The 25,889-nt window shown below is 48.0% G+C and overlaps 1 protein-coding gene across 1 annotated transcript; it reads right to left on the reverse strand.

The window, feature by feature from the left end:
• Window positions 1-854: 854 nt before the first annotated feature.
• Window positions 855-25,889, reverse strand: LOC110596059 (lipocalin-1-like). The gene is made up of 6 exons (XM_021714920.1): window positions 25,800-25,889; window positions 25,246-25,376; window positions 24,068-24,138; window positions 23,418-23,528; window positions 22,189-22,290; window positions 855-946 (listed from the first exon to the last, which is right to left on the reverse strand). The coding sequence occupies exons 1-6, from the start codon at window positions 25,887-25,889 to the stop codon at window positions 855-857; spliced, it is 597 nt and encodes a 198-aa protein (XP_021570595.1).

The raw sequence follows: 25,889 nt of genomic DNA on the forward strand, positions 1-25,889 counted from the left end.
GAAGAGGGAAAGAAGGAAAGAGAGAAAGAAGAATGAGGGAGGGGGGAGTAACTTGGGGTACAAGGTAGTGAATGGGAAGCAGTAGAAAACAGAAAAGAAACCCCAGGAGAGAAATCTCTGAGACCCAAGTTCCCCAGAGACATCTGGTTGACCCTGGTACCAGACATGGTCCCCTTGCAGACAACTGGTCGACCCCAGGAGATGATGGTGTCTGAGAGCCAAGTTTTGTGCAGTCTGCTGTTGGACCTGGGATATGGGGTGGGGAGGAGTGTGAGGGTGCTGCCCAGCATGACCCACTCCCCCCCACGGTGGGGAAGCAGGCTGCGGCCCAGACGGCCGCCCCCTGGCACCCACAGCACCTTTACTATCACAAACGCAACTGCCCTCATGCCCCCCACCACCCCGCCTCCCTGATTTAGGTAACAAATGTTGTTCTACAGCATTTTCTAATGAGTTTTCTGGTTGAATGTTCGCTTCTTTGACAAGATGACAAACTTAGAGTAAGAGCAGCATTTTCTGTGACTGCCCCATGACCCTCATCCTCAAGACCTTGCAAAAGATCAGGCACAGAAACATTTAATCCTTTAAAAATGTAAGTGCCCAAAGCAGTAGGAACTGACTCAAGCTTCAAGAAGTAGCTGTGAGGACAGGGTGGCAGGAAATGACAGAAAACCTGAATACAGAACTGAAGCAGCAGCTCGGAGTTTCTTGCCTTGAAGTGACAACAGCCAGAGAGGGAGCTGGGTGTGGATGGGGGAGCCGGGTGCTCAGAGCAGATGCTGACACTAGTGGAGGCGGGTAATCTGAGTATTGGGAGTGTCGCAAGGCACAGGGCCAGAGGAACCAACCGGCTCTTAGTCCACGGTGGGGGCAAGGTCTTCACTGGTAGACTTTTGACCTTTTATGTCCAGAAGGTCTGGCTGTGGGCGGTGTCGAGAATCAGCAACTGGGGTGGAAACAGAAGGGAGGGTCCTGAGCCCCAGGTACAGGACTCCACAGCCCTCTAGAACCCTAGACCAAGCAAAGAGTTGCCTGGTGCCTGCTGAGAGTCTACAACCCACTTTCAGGCCTGTTGTGCCTTGGCACAGAGTTGAGTGGAGGACCACAGGGATGAAGGCAAGGTCTGCCCTTGGGGAGTGCATGATCTCACGGGAGACAGCACGTAGGAAATGTGACAGGTCAGGAAGCAGTGGCTACTGTACATTAGTGCTGAGGACCAAGTGCTGCTGGAGGATGTTTGAAGGCGCCACGGAACCCTGGGGTTAGTTTCTGTGATGGTAGGATCACAGACTCTCAGAATGTCAGAAATGGAGGGGACTTTGCAGATCGGCCAGATCGGCCAAGTTAGCTCTTCTTCCATTTTCCCAGTGAATCAGAGGTAATCAGTGATTTGCCAAGTTATTTAAGTTAACATTTGTGAATTATCTAGTCTGGTACCTAGAGACTGAGAACACCCCCCTCTATGTCAATGTGCTTACCATGATCCCTCAATGGTTCACAGAGTTGAGGTGGTCACAGGCTCTTCTGACTCCCAGTTCCTGCACTTTGCCAATGCACTAAGCCAGCCTCGTGAAGAGGCCCTTGGTCGTGCCTGACGTCTGGGCACTAGGCCTCACCAGATGACTCTCCAGTCCCCACCTCTAGATAGCTCCTCTGGCCTTCCTGATTTCTGGTCACGGGGTCAAGGATCTGAAGTTGCCTCTGCTTCAGAACCTCTTAACCAGGCCAATGCTACTGTGTTGTTCTGGGGACTTTCTATTTAACAGTATTTCCTTTGGGGATGGGCTTTCGTGACTGGCACTCTCCTGTGGGAGGGAGCAGTGGGCACTGTGTCCGGTGCTTGGCCTGAGTCCAAGCAGCATAAAGTAACAGGCAAAGCTCTTTCACTTGAGCTGCATTTACATGGTTGGGGGTTCATGCATGACGGCAGAGGCTGTCCTTTCAAAGGACTATTTTGATGGCATAATTGTTGATGGCATCTGCCCCTCTACTTTTGAGACAGAGAAAGGATAGGACTTTGCTTCCCTCATGTAGCTCACCACCAGGTTTTGCAGCGACGCTCCAGCTAGAGCCATTCTACAGACCACAACCTTAAAAATTTACTACAACAGGCAATGTTTTACCATGAATCTTGTTTTGGACAATAGATCCCAGTCCACTGCTCACCCACATGTGAACAAGGCACAGAGAGTGTCTGATTGCAACACTTGCTTCATTATAATAATAAAAACCCCAGCTAGACACAGAGGCTCAGGACTGTAATCCCCATACTTTGGGAGGAAGAGGCAGGAGGATATATTGAGCCTGGAAGTTTGTGACTAGCCTAGGAAACATGAGGAAACTTCATCGCTATGAAAAATACAAAAGGAAATACCTTTAACTGCTATCAACCCCCTTTCTGCCACATTTTCCCCCTTGATGCTTGATGCATTATTATTCTTAATTTGGTGCATTAACATTATATGGGCCACAGTTTTTTGTTCAACAACTGTTTTCACAAACTTAGAAATGGTGTTTATAATTATTGGGACTATGCAAGGGAGGATAAGACAGGATCCCACCAATAGGACTGTGGCAGAATGTGGTAAATGCTCAAATATATTTCTTGTATGATTAAGTGAATAAACACAGAAACACATGTAGCTGCTTCAGGATCAGCAGTTGGCCTCATGGCAATCACCTGGGATGACAGAATGTCTCCCACTAACCCTGTGGCAGAAAGGGGGGTTGGTAGCAGTTAAAGGTATTTCCTGTTGAAAGCCAAGCGGCAAGCTTTAAAGACCCACCAGGCTGGTTTTGTTTGAAAAGGCCAAATGGCGAAAAACTGACGGCCCTCATGGAAATGCAAAAAGAGTAAGGAATTCACAGACTTATCCAAAACCCCTCTTCTGAAGTTGACGGTTTATAACCCTGCAGTTCTGAAAACCATTTGTTCTTTGAAAAATCTGATTTTACTGAGTACAACCTTGTAAGATTCCAAAGGAAATATGTAATCACTCAACACGACCCCCTCCCTTATCTAAACAAGGATATAAGACCCCACTTCTCCTGTTCTGGGGGGGATTGATTTGGACGCATTAGCCCTCGAGCCCGCTGGCATAATAAAGTTGCCACTTCCCCTAATAGCCTCGGTGTCATGGTCTCTCTATTTTTCCCGCTACAGGACTACAGATTCAATAATATACTTAAATTCTTCTAGACCTGAGAACATGTTTTTAAATTAATTGCCAATTTTTATGCCTTGCCATTTTTGCACTGGGATATGGGCAAGTTTTCTAACATTGGTGGCTATATCAGTTATAACTGATGTTGGGTCCAAGCGTTTGATTCACGGCACTGACACAATTTGCCAAGAGAGAGGTTTATTAGCCAGGTTCGACTGGCCAGGGCCACCCGCCAGACTCACAAGTCTCTAGGCGAGGGCCCCATACTATAGCTAGGGCCTTTCTTAAATATGCAAAAGCCTGCCTAATCCATAAGGCTGTTATAATTCAAATTCAAACAACACAAAGCCCACCAGAAGAGGGGCTTGCCCACCACAATTCAAACAGAGAAAAGCCTGCCAGAATTTGAAAGGGGCTTATTGCACAACATTCACACACTGCCAGGGGGGGTTACAGAAGCAGAAAAAAGCTGGTTAACTTATCTAACATAGCCACTTGGGGTTTCCAAGTAGGGCATTCATTCCAGGGTTTCTAAGAATTACTAAGTTTTAGGGGAGAGGTCACAGCACACAGTTTCAGTATACTTAATATATGAGGTTATAGTTTCATTACATTTCACATAATTCATCACACTTAATGTATAAGGTTTCACACAGGTTCCACACAATTCATCACCTCTTACATTTCCCCCCTTTGAGTTGTTCCTAGAGTTAAATCGTTGACTCTTCATATAGGGGCCTGGCTTGGGTTTTTAGTATCATTAAGTTTGTGGGAGTTAACCTGTGCTTTATGTAATTTAGAAGACTTTTAATTATGCACGGCCCTATGGTCACACATATTAGAACTAAGAGCAGAGGTCCCGCGATGACTGAGACCAAGATTGTGAGCCAGGGAGACCAGGAAAATAAGGATTGATACCAGTTTTCTGAGGCCTGTATTTTTTACTTTCTACATTTAATATTTTCTCTGACTAGGGCAAGAGTTTCTCAGATTATTCCTGATTTGTTGGCATAAAAGCAACAGGTCTCCCCTAGTGCCGCGCATAGTCCTCCTGCTTTCATGAAGAGGAGGTCCAGCCCCCTTCTATTTTGGAGCACTACTTCAGCCAACGAGTCTACCTGTTGTTCTAGCTGGGATATGCTAGTTTCAAGATTTTGGAGATCCGTGTTAACATGTATGCTTAGTTCTTTAAGATTTTGGCTTCCTACAGTTAGGGCTGCTGCACCTAAAGCCGTTGATCCTGCAGTTCCTAACTCTACAAGGAGGGGCACCAAGATGGGGACTCTTTTAGTCCAGGTAGGGGTTAGGAGTTCAAGTTGCTCCCACCCCGCAGGCCCTTCAACAATATATACCTGGGGTAATATGTGTACTAGAATGCAAAGTTCTGAACTGTCTTGGAGGAGCTCTATGGCAACGCATGGAGTTATGCCTCGTGTGCAGGAGAACCAAGTAGTGGGGGGTGCAACAGCCATATAGAGGCTCCCAGGAGTGCTAAACTGGGAGACATTTATTCTAGTAGAGGCCATGCAGGCTTCTCAGTATGGGGAACTTTCTATATTATAGGATGAAGTATGGAGGCAGGTTCCTTGCAGTAATGCAGAGCTGGGCTTTCTTCGCTGACACTCGGTACCCCAGCATTTCCAGTTCCCTCAGGAGGTCTCTGGTGGCCCATAGGCAGTCTTCATTTGTCTCAGCAGCAATAAGCAGGTCATCTACATACTGCAACATGGTTACCTGAGGGTTGCTCCTCTGGAAGAACAGCAGGTCTTCTTGGAGGGCTTCATTGAACAGCTTGGGAGAGTTCTTAATTCCTTGTGGGAGTCGTATCCATGTGAGCTGGTCATGTTGTCCCATCTCCGGGTCTGTCCATTCAAAGGCGAACAAGAGTTGGCTCTGTTTGGGCAATGGGATGCTGAAAAAGGCATCTTTGAGATAAAACATTGTAGACCTGTCGCTCAGAAGGAAGCTCAGTTAAGAGAGTGTACGGATTTGGGACTGTTGGGTGGATGTCCTCCACTTGCTTGTTAACTTTCTGGAGGTCCTGCACTGGATGATAGTCCCTCATACCAGCTTTTCTTACTGGGAGCAACGGCGTGTTCCAAGGTGATTGACAGGGCACCAGAATACTGGCCTCCCAGAAGTGGTGGATATGCCTAGCTATGCCTTTTTGTGCTTCTTGGGATATGGTACTGACAAACCCAGATAGGGCTTGCCTGACTTTTTAGTTGCACCACCACGGGGGGGGGGCGGTGACTTGCCAGCCCAGAAACTGGGGAGCTCACACTGTAGCTGGGTTAGGAGCTCTGAGCCCGGCTCAGGTGATGGAGGTGGCTTACCTTCTGCCAACAGATACTCGTCTCAGAGAGGCACTGTTATGAGGATCTTGGTTGGTTCTTTTAAATCCACTGTCGCTGTAGTTTCCTGAAACCCTATATTTGCTTTGAGTTTACGTAGAAATTCTCGCCCCAAGAGTGGGTACGGGCAGTCAGATATTATCAGGAATGAGTGAGTTACCTCTCCTTTTCCTAGATTTATAATTCTTTCAGTGGTCCAGGGGTATAGTTGAGTCCCAGTTGCCCCCTGTACCAGAATATACTTATTTTGGAGAGGACCATTATATTTTTTGAGAACTGAATGCTCTGCCCTCGTGTCCACGAAGAAGTGGACAGGGTTACCCCCTACCATAAGTTCAGCCCTGGGCTCCGGGGGGCATTAATAGAGTTCTGGCCCCATCAGTCAGATACTAATTAGAGCACTGGAGTTGGTTGCTGTGGCTCCGAGGTAGGGGGGTATTTTCTTGGCCTGTCTGGGCAGTCTTTTTTCCAGTGTCCCCTTTTCTTGCAAAAGGCGCACCGGTCCTTACCTAAGGGGATTTTTCTTCCTGTACCCTTTCCTCTGCATTCTCCTGTCCGCTGTGTCAGCCGAGTCCCTTCCAAAGCTGCAACCATTACTTTAGCTAGTTTCTTTGCCTGTCTATCCTCAGAAGAATCTCTCCTATTATAAACCTTTTGGGCTACCTTGGTTAATTCTGACAAGCTTTTTCCTTCAAACCCTTCAATTTTTTGCAGCTTCTTTCTGATATCAGGGACCGACTGGGAGACAAAGGCTATGACCAATGCCCTCCAATTTTCTGGGGCTTCTGGGTCTATCAGAGTATACGTCCGATAAGCCTCCATGAGGTGCTCCAGAAAAGTGGTGGGAGATTCCTGTGGTCCCTGAGTAACCTTGCCTTCCTTAAACAGATTTGTAGGGTACCTTGAGGCAACCTGGAGACCCCCCATTAGAGTCTGGTGGTAGGTGGTGAGACACTCCCTACCATGATCAGTGTTGGGGTCCCAGTCCGGCCTGTCAGAGGGGAAGATTTGCTCCAGATGTGCATGCTCAGCCGGTTGGCTGTCAGGTCCCAGGATTAACTTTCTTGCCTCCTGCCAAATTTGCTCCCTCTTTTCCAAGTGAAGAGGACCTGGAGAAGATGCTGGCAGTCATCCCATGTAGGCTGGTGTGTATAGAAAATAGTTTCTAAGAGAGAAATAAGGCTTTGGGGTCTTTCAGTGAACGGCAGATTTTGTTGCCTCCAATTGTACAAATCACTGGTAGAAAAAGGGACATAGACCATGAAAGGCTGGACTCCCATCCCCTCCACATTCACCCCATGGCTTGCCACAGAGGGAGGATGACCGGTGTTTCCCCCGAGGTCCTGGAAGTTGAGTCTGGACTTGTTGGCTGGTGGGGGGCTGTTGAGCCCTCCATGGAAGGCAGAGGGAGAGTGGGGTAGAGGGGCTGGTAAGAGGAACCACTCCTAGTATGTGCTGGACTAAAGATTTCTCGTCCTCCCTGTCCCTGTCCTGCTGCAGGATATGGTGGTGGAGTCTCTTCATCCTCTGTTAGAGGTGGGAGGACTAGAGGCTTAGCTTTAGTAGTTTCCTGTCAGGCTAAAACATGAAGAGGGTTAGATTCAGCCTTCCTCATCCATGATGGCTGCCATAGGACGAGGTAGTACCAAGCAGTGATGTATGGAATCTGGTCTGGGTGGCATCGGTAGATGATCCGTTGAACTCTCTCTATTGCCGAGGGGTTAAAAGTTCCTTCTGATGGCCAATTACTGTTTGCAAGATTTGGCCATTCAGAAGAACAGAGAGTAGTTAGCTTATCCCTAAATACCTGGTCTCCTGTTTGCTGCGCAGCATTTTGGAAATCTTTAAAATGATGCAAGACCAGTTCTAGGGGGGTGTTTGCCCGAGAGCCTGACTGCCCCATGACATCAACAACAAAAAGAGCAATAGAAGACATGACAGTTACGAACACAAAGCACAACGAGACAAAGACAAGGACTGACCTGATTGCCCAAGGGCAGATCCAAAACAGGGGACCCTGGTGACGTCTCCCCGGGACCCTGGACTCAGGAAGTAATGCTGCGTCCAGCTTTCCTGGAAGTTCAAACAGACATGCGCACATTCAGAACAGGAACCTGGCTTACCTCTCTGAGGACTCCAGAGGCATTGTGAGTCTGCCAGGGATGGTGAACACTGAGCCCTCCTGGTAGTCGGCCACCTAAGAGTCCATCCCAGGCCCGTCGGACAGCCAGCTGCTCCAATGCTAACGAACGTCCTGAGTCTGTAGGCTAGCAGGCTCACAAGGCCAGTTGCTGTAAAGGACCGTGTCAAGCACTCACTTCCCGGCCGGCGCACCAAGTGATGTGGGGTCTGAGTGTTTGATTCATGGCACCAACACACAATTTACCAAGAGAGAAGTTTATTAGCCAGGTTCGACTGGCCAGGACCACTCACCAGACTCACAAGTTTCTAGGTGAGGGCCCCATACCGCGACTAGGGCCTTTCTTAAATAGGCAAAAACCTGCCTAATCCACAAGGCTGTTATAATTCAAATTCAAACAATACAAAGCCTGCCAGAAGAGGGGCTTGCCCACCACAATTAAAACAGAGAAAAGCCTGCCAGAATTTGAAAGGGGCTTATCGCACAGCACTCACACACTGCCAGCAACGGTTACAGAAGCAGAAAAAACTGGTTAACTTATCTAACATAGCCGCTTGGGGCTTCCAAGTAGGGCGCTCTTTCCAGGGTTTCCAAGAATTACTAAGTTTTAGGGGAGAGGTCACAGCACACAGTTTCAGCATACTTAATATATGAGGTTATAGTTTCATTACATTTCACATAATTCATCACACTAAATATATAAGGTTTCACACAGGTTCCACACAATCCATCACCTCTTACAGTGGGAGGATCACTTGAGTTCAAGAGGTCAAGGTGAACCATGATTTGTTCACTACACTTCGGATTAGGTGACAGAGTGAGACTCCAACTTAAAAAAATAAAAATAAACAAACAAATAAAAAACAGAAACAGAAGCAAGTTCTACCTCCAGGACTGAGTTGAGTAAACAGTGTAGGAGCAAACCTAAACAAGGTTCAGACCTCCCTGGAGAGGGTATATCTGTGGCTTCCCCACACAGCAGAGAAGTTCGCTGAGGTTGGGTGACTTTCAGGGGGTTCTCTGAGTACCCAAACCCCTGAAAACCACCCACAGGGTTGCTGCTGAATTCACAGGGAGTGAGTGCCACAGGGCATCCTGATTGATAAGCCAAGCCCCCCCCCAGGACAAAGAAGAAAGAAGACCCTTTGCAATCTCAAGGGAAGCCCTTTCTTTCAGTGACCCTCCAGCGCCATCTAGTGACCAGGCCTAACTCCATGTCGGCTACAAAGGAGACATGTCTACAGGGTGTGGCTGCAGTCACACATGACCGACCTGGACAATGTAACGAGACCCCCATCTGTACAAAATGATTTTTAAAAAGTAGCTGGGCATGGTGAGACACACCGGTCGTCCCGGTTACTCAGGAGGCTGAGGCAGGAGGATTGCTTGAGCCCAGGAGGTTAAGGCTGTGAGGAGCAATGATTGTGCCACTGCACTCCAGCCTGGGTGACAGAGTGAGACCCTAACTCAAATAAATATGTCAAGTAAGTAAGTAAGAAAGTGATAACTAAAAAGCCCACAGCGGAAGGGGGATGGAATTGGAATCTGCCGGAGTCCCATTCCAGCTGGGTTCAGGGTTCCCTGAAAGAGAGATGGAGTTGGCATTGAAGGAAACCCTTGGACAACTGACTCTGTTGTGAGTAAGACAGATGCCATTTATTGTGAACCAAAGCTGATCGTATATACCATTTTTTCAAAGAAATAACTCCACAAAAATTCCTAAATAATGATACACTTCACATGAGATCACATGATTTTGAAATGATGCTTAAAAGGGAGGTTTGATGTATTCTTCCTTATGCTTGACTGATGTTCTCTCAGAGGGTGGTTTGACATGTCCTTTCTAATAGCTTTCTCCCCCTTTTTTGTTTTTTAATACGAAGCCCCCTTTTTTGCTTTTTAATATGAAGCCGTGAAATTCCGTATTCAGTCAAGAAATGTTGTTTTTCAATAATTTGAAGATGGCTGGAAGTAAACAAAACAATGAGATTATTCTTCACAAATTCCCACATTAATTAATACAGGTAGTAATGACTTTGATTAATAAATGAAGAAAAATTATTAAAAATAGACTCAGCCAATTGGGTGGATTTAAATTGCTTTTCGGCTAAGCTGATATCTTGTATTTCTTGATGCAATTTGGAAAGATCTATACTTAGATCCAAATGATTCCAGATTCCAGGGATATGGTTTTTTATTTTGTCCCAAGTATGGATGGATTTATTCACCTGCAGGGGAGTTACACAAATCCATTTAAACTCTGAATGGCATCGTAGAGCCAACTTGATTTTTAAAGTTATGAGTTCTTGACCTATAGTGAGAACAGCTTCCTCTAAGGCGTTAACCTTACTTTCTAACTTCTGATCAATTATTTCCTGAGTAGCCAATGCCAAAGAAACATTCTTAGATAACTGATTTGTAAATGTGGTTGTATGTACTTCTTTAGCTAAAGCTATGGCTGAAACTGAAACTGATATAGCGATAGCTATCAAGGCTGTGACCCCTAAAATTAAAGCCACTATAAATCTTTTAGGTCATGACAACAGCAAATTAACTTCATACAATGCTTTTAAACCGTATTCATCATACCAAAGTGATGGAAGATTTACTGGAACCATCAAGTAAGGAGGTTGGTGAAGAATAATGAATCCTTTATAAAAAGAATCAGTCAAACAATTAGTAAGAATGCAACCTTTACAAAAAACATCATAAGTAAAATTTTTATGAGTAATAATTAAAGAATTAGGATTTTGGAAGGCCACAAACGCATAAGGTGATTGCAAACAAGCTCTGACCTTATATTGAGTTGTCCCTGTTGGTCGGGTTAAAGTCACCGGTTTAAGAGCAGTGAGGGCTCTCCAAATATTGGGTTGAATAACCTGTTTGTTTCTAATGATTGTAGTTAAAATTGGAGGCACCCATCCATTGGTATGAACTCTGGCAGGGATAATTATGCCTGCTGAAGTTTCAGTAGTGGAGTATATCTTGGGACCAAGGCCCCAACCATTAATAGAGGGCTCAGAGCTGGACAACGGGTACATAACTTTAAATGAGACTACACATTCTCTCCAAACAGGATATCCTGTATCTGGTTGGATGAGCTGCCAATCCTTTTCTGTATTATTAAAAACACAAGTAGGCAAAGTGAGCGGAGGTGAGGCCTGGATGGTCGGTAACAAATCAGTGCTTCCAGTCACTAATAATTTAAGGGACCAATTATCTCTGTGGTTATGGTCATTAGGAAAGTAAGAGGGGCTGTTTGTTCCATGAGTTTTCATGGAAAACTCCAAGCAAAAAGGTTGATGTTGCAAGTCATTAAAATCAATAAAACACATAGGAGGGTTACTAGAAGTTTCTGCAAAAAAAAAAATTATAAGTTGTAACCGTTTTAGTTTGAGGAGAAAAAAGAGCTGGCCCTCCCAACAACTGAGGAGAATCAGTAAACAGAAATTACCTCATGGTTCCAAGTAACTGGTTGAAAAATTGGAGGATTAGGCATACAAGCACAATATGTTTAATTCACATCATTTTTAGCATTGATTTCACCTACCTGGAAAGTGAGAATAGCCATCATAGTAACAAAAACAGCAGATGGCATTAAAGAAATATTCTGTGAATGAACCAGCCTTTCTGCTTCATGAGCCAGGGCCTTAAGCTTCCCCTAAGTGGGGGGATGCCGATGTCTGGTGGAAGAAGCCAGTCACCCTGAATCTGGTGGAAGCCTGGAATTGGAAGAGTAGCGAGGACAGGGGGAATGTAAAATGCGATGCATGTGGGTGGATGGAGGACGGTCGCATCGCAAGGTAAGGTGCCTCATTCTGGGGACTAAAATTCTCTCCTCCTCAGGTTCTGAATCATTCTGGTTTGGACTGGATTCCCGCCTGTCAGCTCTCTGCCTCGGCCAAGGTGTTGGACTGGGCATGTCAGATAAATTTATCAGGGATCCAAATAGGCTATTGATAGTCCTGAGGAAAGACACAAGCATATTCTCTCCCACATGTTAGTAAAACATCAGGCTCTTTCCACTGCCCTGTAAGGAGATCTTTCCATTTGACCATTTAGCAGTTTCTTCCAGATTCCAGTGTCTGGCCATAGCTGAATGACCCAGAGAGTCCAAATTAAGGTGATTAAGCACAAATAAAGCATGACTTATGATGTGATGAGGGGAACTATATTTAAACTCCCCCTCTTGTAATTTAATTATTTGATTTTTTTTAAGGTTTGATGGGCTCTTTCAACTATAGCTTGACCCTGAAGATTATAAGGAATTCCTATAGAATGAGAAATATTAAATTGAGCACAAAAACGTTGAAAGGCTTTAAACGTATAAGCAGGAGCATTATCAGTTTTTAATTGTTTTGGAACACCCAGTTGTGAAAAACAAAAAAATAAATGTTGCACTACATCCTTATAAGTTTCTCCTCTTCTAGCTGAAGCCAATATCACATGAGAACATGTATCCACAGTGACATGTAAATAAGATAATTTTCCAAAACTGGGAAAATGAGTTACATCCATTTGCCATAAAACATTGGGTTTCAATCCTTGGGAATTGACTCCCACTGGAGCGCTAACAAAAGTGGGACATACAGGGCAATTTTTAAACAATTTTCCTGGCCTTTTCTCTAGGCAAGTGAAATGGATATTGCAAGGCAGTGGCATTTTGATGATGAATTTTATGAGACAGCTGAGCTTGAGTGACTGCCTTGGTTTCTAGAGCTGAGTATACTGCTGGCTTAGTTAAGCTGTCAGCCAATTTTTTGCCTTCATGCAGAGGTCCAGGAAGGCTGGAATGAGATCTGATGTGGCCAATAAAGAACTACTCCTTTCTGTCACAAATTAATTGTTGTAGTTGAATAAGCAACTCCAAAATTGTAGTTTTATTGGCAGGGATAGTGGCTGTCTCAATATGAGGAAACAATCTTTTAATATAACAAGAATCAGTATACAAATTAAATTTTTTATCCTTTAAAGCAGTAAAAACATATAAAACCACCCTTAATTCTGTTTTTTTGTGCTGAAGTTTCCAAAGTACCTAGGACATGGGGCTTATCATCAATTATTGTTACTGCTTTCCCATTAGAAGAGCTGTCAGTGAAGACCAAGGCTGCCCCCTTGAGGGGAACCAGGGAACAGTTACAAGGAAAAATTATGGGATTTTGTTTTACGAACTGCAACAATGAGTTTTTGGGCAGGTGAAATAAAATTTGTCCTTTAAAATCAATTAGAGATATTTGCCAATCATCATTGGTTTGTAACAAAGTTTGAAATTGAGTCTTGTCATATAGGATAATGATATTATCCATGTCTTTCCTAAATAGTTCCCACTTCTTTGTCTTCCTTTAATTATTAACAGGGCTACTAAATAAGGATAGGAAGCCAAAACGTTTTGTGAGGAAGCTGGTAAATGTGATCATTCCATTGGCCCTTTTTGCCACAAACATCGCATAGGTGTATGGGAAGTAGCCAAGATAGGTAATTCCCACGGCAAATTGTAATCTACTCTATTTACCTTTTGGGACTCAATAGCATTTTCCACGAAAGTTAAGGCTTCTTTAGCCTCTGGTGTTAAGGCTCTTTTAGAAGTGGGGGAAGGATCCCCTTGCAGTAAATTAAAAAGAGCCTTCAAGTCTGCAGTAGTTATATGCAAATAAGGTCTTAACCAGTTAATATCTCCTAATAATTTTTGAAAATCGCTCAAGGTTACCAAATGATTTTTTCTTAATAGCAGCAGTTGGTGGCTCACTGTTTGAGTGTTTAATATATGGCCAAGATAAGTAAAAGGTGGGTTGGTTTGAATTTTCTCAGGGAAAATTTTTAAACCACAGCTTGTCAAAGCTGTCACTGTGTCATTTAGAATATCATGCAAAAGAGCACGGTTTTGATGGGCTAATAAAATGTCATCCATATAATGAACAAGGTAGAGGTCAGGGTACTGACATCTAACACCTTGTAAAGTAGAAACAACATATTTTTGGTATAAAGTCAGGCTATTTTTTCATGGATTGGGGCAAAACTTCCCATTGAAACTGTTGGGAGCCAGCCATGGAAGCCTGCCTGCTGACAAGGTCCAGGGGGCCAAAGACCCCGGGTTGCAAGGTGAACCTGGGCAGCTGAGACCCTCACTTCTTCTATTTTTGTTGTTAATGCAGCCAGAAAATTCTGTACAGTCTGAAGATAAAAATAAAATCCCACCCACGTTATTCCTCACCCCATGCTAGGAAGCTAAGAGGGAATTTCTGAGAAAATTACCTTTGTTTCACCTGAATCCACATGACAGCTTTAAGAAGTAGGCGTTTTAAACTTTAAATAGATTATGATTAAGTAGTATACTTTAAATAAGAAGAGAATTACTTGTTTCAAAGATCATAAGATAATGACGTTTCCGAGAAGCTATCTGTGCATAAAGGAATTCCCGTTGGAATGATTTGGCTTACTTCCTCTGCCTTTTGTCACTGATTATGTTTGATTTCAAGAATTTTTTAAGACTACTCCCTTGTAAAAATAGTATAAAAGCTCATTGTTAACTGACAATAAATGGCTTCTGTCCTGCTAACACCAGAGTCAGGTGTCCGAAGTCTTCTTTCAACGCCAACTCCGTCCATCCTTCAGGAAACCCTGACCTGCTGGAGCTGGACTCTGGCATGAAATCTCTGGGAAGGCTGTTTAAGATTTTCAGAAGAAAGACTAAATGCAAACTTCTTACAGTCTGCAGAATCTAAAGGTATGGTAAAAAAGCAGTCTTGCAAATCGATAACTATGATGTTAAAGTTAGCAGGTATAGCAACCAGAGATGGTAGTCCGGGCTGTAATGCCCCCATGGTTTCCATAGTGGCATTAATAACTCTTAAATCTTGTAAAAATCTCCACTTACCAGATTTTTCTTTAGAACAAATATAGGAGTATTCCAAGGGCTAGTAGAAGGCTCTATATGACCAGCCTCTAATTGCTGCTAAACTAGATCTTTTGCTGCCTTAAGTTTCTCTGAGGGCATAGGCCATTGTTCCACCCAAACTGGTTCATTAGTTTTCCAGATAATAGGGTCAGCAGCTTTAAGAACAATGGCCCCTAGGACAAATTTGAATACCTGATTCCAGACCAGTCTTTCTTATCCATAACCTGAACTGGTTCTTTCATTCCTTGACCATCCTTTCCAAGCCCCTTAAGGGGATCATACCTCATTTGTAACATTTGTGCTGATACTTTGTCATCCAAACTGTGCAGAAGCATACCCATCTGAGCAAGAATATCTCGTCCCCAGAGTATAATAGGGATAGAGGGTATGGCATAGGGGCAGAAAGTCCCCGATGTTTGATTATCTGTCCAATTTGAGAACTTTTCGCCACAGAAGGCGGTCGACCAATGCCAATGAGTCCTGAAGGGGCAATTTGTGTTGGCCATGATGAGGGCCAATCCTTTCCTGCAATACAAGAGACATCTGCCCCCATATCTAACAAGCCTTTAATCTTAACTCCCTGAATAAACAAGTCCTTTAAAAGGCTAGAATTGGTGATTTCTTGAACCCAAAAGGCAAAATCACTTGAGCCAAATCTGGAGTCTGCCCTGGGCTCATCGGTTAAGGATTTGCCCACTTTATAATAGGGTAAAAGTAACAATTGAGCTATTCTCTGACCCTTATTAAATTGTACAGTCTTGCTGGGGGGAGCGACAAGTACTTGAATTTCTCCTGTATAGACAGAGTCCACCACTCCAGGGATGATGGATACTCCTTGGAGAGACAATGAGCTTCTTCCTAAAATAATTGCTACTATACCTTCAGGAAGAGGGCCTTTAACTCCTGCTGGAATGGGAGTTACTGAAACGTCTAGAGTTAATTGTTGTGGTGGAGGAACAGAGATCCAGTCCTGCACTCCCTGGGGTGGCTCTGATAAGTCCTGAGATAGGACAAAAGGGATGAATGAATCCATGGTGGAAGCCACCCCTATTGTTGTTTGGGGTTAGGGCAGGCCCCTCAACCTGTTTCCCAAACTCGACACTGAATTATTGGTCTGTTAATGGAGTGCCGTTTTTGTGAAACTTAGATCTGCTATCCTTAGCCCAGTGAAAACCTTTCTGACATCTGGGACACAAAGAATTTGGTCGAGAGCCCTCGTTAGGCTGCTGCATTGGGGTTTTCTGCGACCCCTGCTTAGCTGTGCAGTTTCTGCTAATATGACCAGGCTGCCCACAATTATAACAAGTTAAAACAGCACTATGCCGGGCTCAGTGGCTCAGCCTGTAATCCTGCACCTTTGGGAGGCTGAGGTGAGTGGATTGCCTGAGCCCGCGGGTTCGAGACCCGCCTGGGCAGGTGAGACCTCATCTCTACAATAAATCAAAACATTAGCCAGGCATGGTAGTGCGCACCTGTAATTCTGGCTACTCGGAAGGCTGAGGCAGAAGGATCACCGGAGCCCAACAGGTCGAGGCTGCGGTGACTGGGAGTGGCCACTGCACTCCAATCTGGGTGACAGAGTGAGACTCCAACTCAAAAAAAAATAAAAATAAAAATAAAAAATAAAACAGCACTATTTTTAGGTTTATTGTTGCCATTCTGCATTCCCTGTACAAACTATGTATAAATTTCTCCCTTCAAAGCTGCTGCAATCGCAATGCCTTGTATAAAGGTAGGACTAACGTCAGCATACTGTCTAATATAATTTGTGATTTGTCCTGTCTTTCTTATCGACCTGATTAGGGCTTGGCAAGTATTGTTAGCATTTTCAAAAGCCATTTGTCATATTAAGATGTTTGCTGCTTCATCATTAGTAATAATCCTATTTATTGCTGTAGTTAATCGAGATACAAAATCCTCATACCTTTCGTCTGGTTGTGGCTTAACCTCTCCTAAAGTAGTGGTTGGATGTGTGTCAGCCGGGAGGCTTCTCCAAGCTGTGCTGTAGCAAGGCCTCCTTGGGTGTATATATTTGATTAGTTGAAGATTCCTAAGGACCTGTGCCTAAAAGCATGTCAACCGAAATGTCTTGGTTTGCCTGTGTGTATTTATTCTGAGCCATTTGTAATTTCACCTGATCAGCATACTCAGTTCTCCATAATAAATAGGCTCCTCTGGATAAACGACTTTTAGCAGACGTCTGCCAATCATATGGTGTCATCCACCGACTAGCAAATGGTTCCATGATAGTGACAGTATAAGGAGCCAAAGGACCATGTTGAGAACAAGATTCTTTAAGCTCTTTCAATAATTTGTAAGACAACGGTTCCCACTTTGGCTGGTTATTTCCTTCAAATTCTGTATCACACAATATGGGAAAGCAAAGTGAAAAATCTAAATTGCCCTCCTTTTCTGCCTCTTTCATTGCTCCTTGAATATCAACATGACAACTCTTGGTTGGAGGTAAATACCCCGATGTGAATGTAAGTGTCCTTGTCAAAGACTTGACGGAAGGCTTAGGTAAAGACAAATTAATTAAATCATCAGGGTATTTTTGTTCATGATACTTGGCTGCCTCATTCTCCAAGTCTACCTCATCTCCTGGGGATAAACTATCATCACATAAAGGAGGTGCTATAGGAACAGCTTGTGATGTAGTTGCAGCTAATAAAGTGGTGCCCTCATTGGTAAATTTAGCAGGGAATTTAAGAAAATCATGTTGTGGATCTAGTGCATCCCTAATAATATTCCATAAAGCAAAAGAGTTAACTGGCACCTTCTCAGGTCCATGTAGGGTATAATAAAGCTTAAGTTCTTCCCCCACTTTAGCCCAAATAGTCAAATTGACAGTGCCCTCTTCTAGGAACCAGGGACATTGTTCCTGAACAAAATGCAAAAAATGAGCCAATTGATTAGAGGACACCTTAATTCTTCTTTTAGACAAAGTATGCATTAAAATACTAATAAACATTTTCTCTGTTTAGACTCACTCTGGCCTATGATCCTATCATGGCTCTAACATTTCTTACCCTTCCTAGCTCTGCCTATCTCTACAGAGGGGTCTGCAGCACCCTGGGTAAGGTCCTATCCGTTCCAAAAAAGAGAAAAGGCTTATCTTCAGGTCCCTGTTCAGGTGCCACCTGCTGGAGTCCCACTCCAGCTGGGTTCAGGTTTCCTTCAACGCCAACTCCGTCACTCTTTCAGGAAACTCTGAACCCAGCTGCAGTGGGACTCCGGCAGGAATCAGTGGCAGTGCTGGGCTGGATGGATCACCCTCAGACCTTTCATAATGTCTCCCAAGGTGGTCACATGTTTGCCTCTCTCTCTCCACCACCAGTCCTGAGAGATACCTCTCCTTCCCAATGGCCCCTTCCAGAAGGCTCCACGGCTTCCTAAGCTCTTCTCCTGGTCAGGCACCTTGCAGACTCCCTTTCCATCTCTCATGCAGTCACTCTCTGGTCCATATGAGAGTCCTTGTGGGTGGTGTGCTCCCTTCTGGGGTCGATCTGATTGGTGTGTCTGCATGGGCCAAGCTGGGGAGTGGGATCCCATGCAGGATGACCTCCCTCCCTCCCCATGGGGTAGCCCCAGCCATCAAACAGCCCATTTATTAGGAAGGGAGCTCTCACTGTTGCACGGGAAGAGCCTCCTTCTCTGCTCTCAGGAGTCGGGGTGGTGAGACCCCCTTCCTATGGAGCCTAAGGGGAAGGCACCCACTTGGGAGCTGTAGCCACACAGCTGGCTCACCCACGCAGGGCGTTCATGCCCCAAACAGGATTCAAGAGCCCTTGGTGTCCAAAAGCCTGGACAGGTGGCTGAGTTTTGATGTCTCTAAGGTATAGGGCCCTGGGTGGAAACTCTGTCTGGTGTCCTGAACAGCCCCAGACACCGAGGCCTCGCTGAGGTCAGGCTGACCCAGCCCCCTGGCTAGAACATGGGACACAGACTGTTGCAGGACCTGGTGACAATAGTGACTATGTAGTGTCCTGGCCCTGCAGGTGTAGGGTGCTGGCTCTCCCTGGAGGTCATGTGGGGGACTCAGCACTTCCTGGTGCCAGTCGGGTCTTGGCATTGATCCATGTAGCAGTCACCTGAGATGGGTGTGTCAGTCTACATGATCAAGTCCGCCTTCTGCAGGTGGTCCCAGAGCCCAGCTGATGGGAGACTGAGCTGGGCACTGGGATCATCTGTACAAGGAAGAACCTCAGATACCTCGTGAGAAGCAGGATCCACTCCTGAGATTTGGAAGTGGAGCCTCCCAGGTGGAATCGAGGATTTTTTCCCCCATTTTTTTTTGAGTTGGAGTCTCATTCCATCACCCAGGCTGGAGAGCAGTGGCAAGCTCACGGCCACCCCAGCCGCAACCTGCTGGATTCTGGCAATCCTTCTGCCTCAGCCTTCCAAGTAGCCAAACTATAGGCACACACTACCATACCCGGCTAATTATTGTAGAGATGAGGTCTCACCAAGTTGCCCAGGCTGGTCTCGAACCTGCGGGCTCAGGCAATCCACTCACCTCGGCCTCCCAAAGTGCTGGGATTACAGGCTGAGCCACTGAGCCCAGCCTCCATTTTTATTTTAGACCTGGGGATACACATGCATGTCTGTTACATGGACATATTGTGTAGGGGTGGGAATTGGATCTCAGGTGGCCCATTCCCCAGTTTGTGAACCTTGTGCCCTGAAGGTAGTTTCTGAATCCTAACCTTTGTTCCCACCATCCCCCTTATTGATGTCCCCAGTGTCTATTATTCCCATCTTTGTGGTCAGTTAGCTTCCCGCATATGAATGAGAACATGTGGTATCTGGTTTTCTGTTTCTGAGCCAGTTCACTCAGGATGATGATCTCCAGCTCCATCCATGTTGCTGCAAAGGACATGACTTCATTCCTTTTTATGGCTGTATAGTATTCCATGGTGGCAATATTCCACATTTTTGTTATCTAGTCTATTGTTGGTGGGCACTTAGGTAGGTTTCAGGAGTTTGCTATTGTGAACAGTGCTGCGATGAACATACGTGCACAGGTATCTTTTTTATATATTGTTTTCTTTTCCTTGGCAAGAGAGTCTTTAAAATGCAGTCTGGACCCAGCTTTGAGGCCCTGATTAGACTGCCCCTTTCTGAGTGTCTGATTAGACTGCCCCTTCCTGAGCGTCTGGATAGCCCACACTCTAACTGCTATCTTTTCAGACTCTCAGCACTCTGGGCCTACCAGCCAGCAACCCTAATGCCCCGGGGCCAGGTACCAGACAGTCAGGGACAACCCCACGCCCTGGAGCCCCCTAAATTATTCCAATTAGCCCACTCATAGGTTCCCTGGGCACCCAGCTAACCCCCTCACTTGCTGTACAAAGGCTGTCCCCTAAGCTTCAGCTGGCTGTGGCACTGACCCCGGGTGCAAGTCACCTGTGTGGCCCTACCTGGCAGGCCCCACCTCCTTTGGAACAACATTAACAAACTGTTCTGCTTTTCATCTCTCTGCATGTCATTATGTTGTGTTGTGTCATCAAAATAAACTTTAGGGTGGGCATAATAGCTCATGCCTATAATCCCAGTACTGTGGGAGGCTTGAGCCCAGGAGTTCGAGACCAGTCTGGGCAACGCAATGAGACCTCATCTCTACAAAAAACCAAAAATTAGCTGGGTATGGTGCCGCATACCTATAGTTCCAGCTACTTGGGAGGTTGAGATGAGAGCATCGTCTGAGATCAAGAGGTTGAGGCTGCCGTGAGCCATGACTGTGCCACTGCACTCCAGCCTGGGTGACAGAGTGAGACTCCAACTAAAAACAGCAACAATAACAGAAAAACTTTAAATCTTACTAACCACCAACATCCTGGGCAAAAGGTGATGCCTGTGGGTAGCTTGTTTTCAAGCGGGGGACTTACTTTCCCAAACCTGCCCAGGTACAGTCAAGGATGACTCCAAGCTTGGGGGCTGTTCAGGTGCTGCAGGCCTGAGGACAGGACAGGCCTTTCCAGGTCAACTCCACCACACCCACCCTTCACTGCTGTCTCCTACCATTTCCAGCTTGCTCAGATCCAGGGCCGGGGCCGAGGGTCTGGGTGACGCTGCCTAACTCCATCTAGGGCAGGAACTCCACTCAATCCCAGGCCAGACAGGTCTTTCTTGGGCAGCACCATGGACCAGTTCTCTGCCCCCCACACCTGCCACCCAGAGCCTGAGCTCTGCAGGTGACATCTCTGCAGAGAGCACCCCAGGATCCTTGGGCAGAGCCACCAGCAACACCCTTCGCCTGGCCCCTTGTGCCTCTCAGTCTGTGGCACCCATCATAGAGAACCAGGACAAGACCGGGTCCTCTGGTCCTTCTTCTCAACAGACCCTTGAGGGAGTGCCCGGCCAGTCTACCCCAGGGTCCCCACAGACAGGCAGAGTCACCAGGAACTGCTGAAGCTTTTTATGTAGAATCAGGAGGGGGTACAGGGGAAGAGAGGGGAGGAGCATGGCAGGAGGGGACATAGCTGACTGGGCTCCAGGGGGGTCCTTCCAAGTCCAAAGAAAAGAGGAGCCATGTAATGCCTCCCTGGGGTTGTGGAGGGGCCGAGTTGCCTCCTGACCTAAAAAGAAGGGAAGGTCAGTAAGGACAGGACTGGGAGGGGGGCTGCAGGGTGGGAGTACATGGTGAGACTTTGGGGGCTGCACGGTGGGATGGGTGCCGGGCTCTTGGGGGGCTGCAGGGTGGAGCGGGTGCCAGGTTCTTGGGCGCTGCAAGGTGGGGTGTATTGGGAGCTCTGGGGGCTTCAGGGTGGGGTGGGTGCTGGGCTCTCAAGACCACAGGATGAGGTGGATTGGGGGTGCTCAGGGACTTCAGCATAGGGGTACATGGTGATTTTGGGAGCTGCATAGTGGGTTGGGTGCTGGGTTCTTGGGAGCCACAGGATGGGGTGGACTGAGGACACTTGGGCTGTAGGGTGGAATCACATAGTGGGCTCTCGGGGCTCTAGCCACCAGATGGGAGTGGTGTCCCAGGCTGCCCACAGAGCTCTGTGCCCAAGTGTGAAGAGATGATGGCAACTTCAGGCTGACGGGAGGTTGAGGGCAGGACGGCAATTCTATTTGGAACCTGGTTCTGCCCACTCTTGGGCAGGTGACCTTGGACAAGACTCTGAACCTCCAGTTGCCAAAGGACACACAGCCAGTGAGGGGCCCAGGAAACCTGACCCATCAGGGGCACGGCTGCCATATTCCTGAATCTTTTAAACAACTCACTGGGTAAATGAAGTCATGGGGACTATTGAGTGGTGGGGGGCTGTGAGGATGGGTCTGACTCTCATGCCTGCTAAAAATACACATGGAATGAGACTGGTGGGGGGACTGCAGGGCCTCAGGGGTCCTCAGTGTCCCCAGAACTGCTCACTCACCCTAGTTACTTCCTGTGGGGCAGGTTTCTGCAGAAAAAAGGAAATACACATGATTCAGGGCACCCCAGGAATTCAGGCCAGACCCCAGCTCCTCTGCCAGGCCATATTTCCCTTGACTCTAACAGGGGCAAAACCAACACAAGATGCAGCATGTTCCTATAAACTGTGGCTCAGCTGACGTTTCCACCATTGGGGGTGGGGGGTGGGGAGTGACACAGAGTGGGGGACACCTGAGGGCGTGCGTCCTTCCTACCGCTTTGCTTGGGGATGAAGATCTTCCCTGCTTCAAGCCCTTCGATTTCTACGATCACCTCGAACTCCTCCAAGGCTTCCTGGTTGCTCTCAGGGCTCCTGCCTGTAGGTGACAGAGCGAGGCATGAGTATGTGAAATAGAATTGGGATGTTGCTGGCACCTCCATTCCAGCCAGGAGGACTAAGCTGAGCTGGGGGGACACCCGCGTCCCCATGGGGGCTTGAACTTGGATGGAGAAGAATGAGCTGGCAAGGTAAGGCCAGGGTGTGGGAATAACCTGAGAGGTTCTGGTGGCAGCAGACTTGCGGGGAGCAGGAAGTGCTCTCCGGCTGTCTTCTGGGTATCTCCAGGAGGTAAGATTGGCAACAGGACCAGCCCAGCTATGAAGGAGATGCATCTCCCTGTGGGGTGTCAGGGCACCATGCCCACCCCATTACTCTGTCATTCACACCCTCCTGGTGTCGGGGTGGGGTGGGGGGGGGCTCAGGAACCTCTCGGGAGTTCATCTCAGATAGGAGGAGTGGGACACGCTGCCACTTGTTGGCACCACCCCATCTGGAATTCAACCCTGGGCACTGAAATTCCCTGTGATCCCTTCCCTTTAGGACAAGCCACTGGGACCCAAGAACTCCCTGCAGGGTTGGTTTTCTGGAAGAAAGCCTCATTCCTGCCCCTTGAGCTCAGGATTAGGGATGCTGGATCTAGGTCTCTGCAGAGGGAGACAGAAAAGGGCCACTGCTGCAGGAACAGGGACAAAAAAGTCACAGATATCACAGGACGGGCCGAGTCTGCACGAGGGCAGCTTCTCACAGCATCACCCACAAGCGCCACTCCTGTGAGGGTGTCTGGCAGAGGAGAGGAACGGATGTGCGAACAGGGGAAGGACACATGGCCAGTGAGTTGCTTACCCAGTGAGTTGCTTAAAAGATTCAGGAATATGGCAGCTGTGCCCCTGATGGGTCAGGTTTCCTGGGCCCCTCACTGGCTGTTCCTGCAGCAGTGGCCCCTTTCTATCTCCCTCTGCAGAGACCTAGATCCAGCATCCCTAATCCTGAGCTCAAGGGCAGGAATGAGGCTTCCTTCCAGAAAACCAACGCTACAGGGAGTTCTTGGGTCCCAGTGGCTTGTCCTAAAGGGAGGGGATCACAGGAGGCTGGGGGCGGGGGAGCAAAGGCTCACAGAGACTCACGCTGGGCCCACAGGACTTGCCCTGAGGCCATGGGACTCACCCATGAGCTTTGCCATTCGGACCTGTTCCCCCTCCAGCTCGCCCTCACAGAAGAGGATGTAGTGCTCGGGTACCGACAACGGTGCGATGTGCACTACATTCTTGCTCCCATCTGCAGAAGAACCACAGCACATGTCCTGAATTAGCCACTGGAGCCTTCAGAAAGTATCTGAGAGAGCCCAGCACCCAACCTAGAAAACCCTATGGCCTCTGACCCCGCTCTCCTGTCACCAGTCACCAGAGCTCTTTGACCCAGACTCTCCACCAGGCCATGGGACCCCAATTCCCAAGGACCCAAAGCCCCTGGGAGGGGTCACACCCCAAACCAGTGAGTCACAGGAGGTCTTGGGGATGAGGTTTGCAGAGGCTGGAGTTGAGGTGCTCAGCCCCCACCAGCCAAATATGACTCTGCTTCTCCTGCCTCCAGTGACCGAGCCATGATCAAAGGAAAAACCCTGGACAAACCAACCCCGGATGGGACAAACCTGCCATGCTTGGTGTTCATGTCTCTAAGGCAAATGGACAGGTTGGGGGAAGGGGGCTTCTAGTAGGGTCAGAACAGAGTGAAAGGCTTCTAAGTCCAGAAAAGCACCGGCTACCCCCCTTCCAACAAGTGTTTGGGGCACAGCCCAGTCAGGCTCTGCAACTCACCAGCTACGAACATGCCCGGCTCTCTCGTCTTCTCCAGGATGACCTTCTCCTCCTGGCACTGCCCGTCAACCCTGGAAGCAGAAGCCATGGGCAGAGTGACCCTGGTATGGGCCTCCCCAAAATGAAGCAGCCCACTGTAGTGCCCCGTAAAGGAGGCACAGGGTCCACAGCAGATCCACAAGGGACAGAGCTTCTCTGCATCTCATGCCCAGGCACCAGCTGGCCCCTCCAGGTCACACATGGCAGCCCAGTGGTCTCCCACCATGGCCAGGAACTCTGCGACCTCTTCCTGGTGGTCGCCCTCCCACCCCGCCACCCACTGCCAGAGGGACCAGGGCGCCTGCTTGCAGACGGTGTCTGTGGCATGGGCTGAGTCCTGAGTCACGGTGTAGGGACTCCGTCCTGCCCGGGTCCCCCCTCCAGTCAGCTCTCTTCCTCCTGGAAACACTCAAGAACATGTACCATATCCACCATCTGGCCCCGTGTGGGAAAGGTTGAGTTAGAGGCTTTCAGGGAAAAAAACGTGTAAACATCAGCACCACTGTCAGGGTCAGTGGCTTCCTAAGAATTGGCTCCCAGCATCAGAACACAGGCCCTACCAACCTATGCAGGTGGGAGTCACACAGGTCAGAGCCACATAGGTCGGACCACACAGGTGTGAGCCACACCTGTGGGAGCCACACAGGCCAGAGTCACACAGGTGAGAGCTACACAGGTGGGAGCCATGCAGGGATTTCCAACGGTCTCTGCATTGCTGGCCAAGCCTCCTCCACAGTGTCTTACACCCTCCTTTGTCATTCAGAGGTCTGGTCCCCGTGGCCCTCCAAGGAAGAAATTTACCACGAGAATTTTAAGTCTGGAGCTTGCCAGTCCTGACTCTAGTCTAGGTGTGAAACATCCTTTCCCATGGAGCGTGCTTGGCAGCAGACGTTACCAGTCAGTGGAGTAGGTGGGCTGTACCCTTGGGACCTGGCGGGGGCCTCCACCTGTTTGGGTCCCTCCAGCCGAGGCACCCCCAGGGGTACAGTTTTCCTTCCATGTGGCCAGCTGCAGGAGTGCTACGGGAGGGCTGACAAGGACACCCAGTATGCATGCCAACCCACCCAGCCCTGGGCTCTCCTGGGTGGGGAAGGAAGGCTGGAGAGCAGGGTGCATGCCACCTGGTCACAGATACTCACAGAATGGTGATCTTGGCTTCCAGTCTGCCACCCTCCAGATATGTGAGGGTCAGGGGCGTCACAGACTCCGGCTTCGTCCCAGGAATCTCCTTGTCTTCTGCCATGGCCTTCAGATACCAAGTCCCTGACACCTGGGGAAGGCTCCTCTCTGTCCTCTCTGCCTCCCTGGGCACCTCCCCTTGTCTGCAGTCCCTGGGCCCTACCCCATCCCAAGGACTGGAGACGGGAACATCCCCAACCTGGCCCCCCAGAATATACCCAGCACCCTCGCCAGACCCCCCAATGCCAGCTCCCAGCCCCTGCAAGTCAGCCAGGACCACAAGACCCCTGACTCCTGGGTGAAAAGTGAAGCCAGCAGACCCGATCCTCCCAGGCCAGCCCCTCTGAAACCAGCCCACCCATCCCGGACTCTTCTGCCCTGTCTGACCATTCCCTCAGGGTAGGGTCTAAATGCCTGACCCTAAAAGGAGGGTCTCCTTGGATGGGGGAGGGAGACAAACAGTCACAGCCTCTCCCAAGCCCCTCCAGCCCACCCTTCCCCCTCTGGGTCTCACATCCTGATCCTCCTCCTCCAAGGCCAAGGGGTCCTTGGCCTGCAGGGAGGCAAGGAGGCTGAGGCTGACAGCCAGGAAGAGAATCTTCAT

The sequence above is a fragment of the Carlito syrichta genome, unplaced genomic scaffold, assembly GCF_000164805.1.
Source record: "Carlito syrichta isolate Samal-C Ts95f unplaced genomic scaffold, Tarsius_syrichta-2.0.1 Scaffold305874, whole genome shotgun sequence".
In the NCBI taxonomy this organism is placed as follows: Eukaryota; Metazoa; Chordata; class Mammalia; order Primates; family Tarsiidae; genus Carlito; species Carlito syrichta.

Coding starts and splice junctions, on each gene's coding strand:
- LOC110596059 (XM_021714920.1), bottom strand. CDS start 25,889: ATGAAGATTCTCTTCCTGGCTGTCAGCCTCAGCCTCCTTGCCTCCCTG. Junction 24,139..25,245: donor GAAGCCAAGATCACCATTCT/GTGAGTATCTGT, acceptor TTCTGCTTCCAG/GGTTGACGGGCAGTGCCAGG. Junction 947..22,188: donor CTTCATCCCCAAGCAAAGCG/GTAGGAAGGACG, acceptor TTTCCACCCCAG/TTGCTGATTCTCGACACCGC.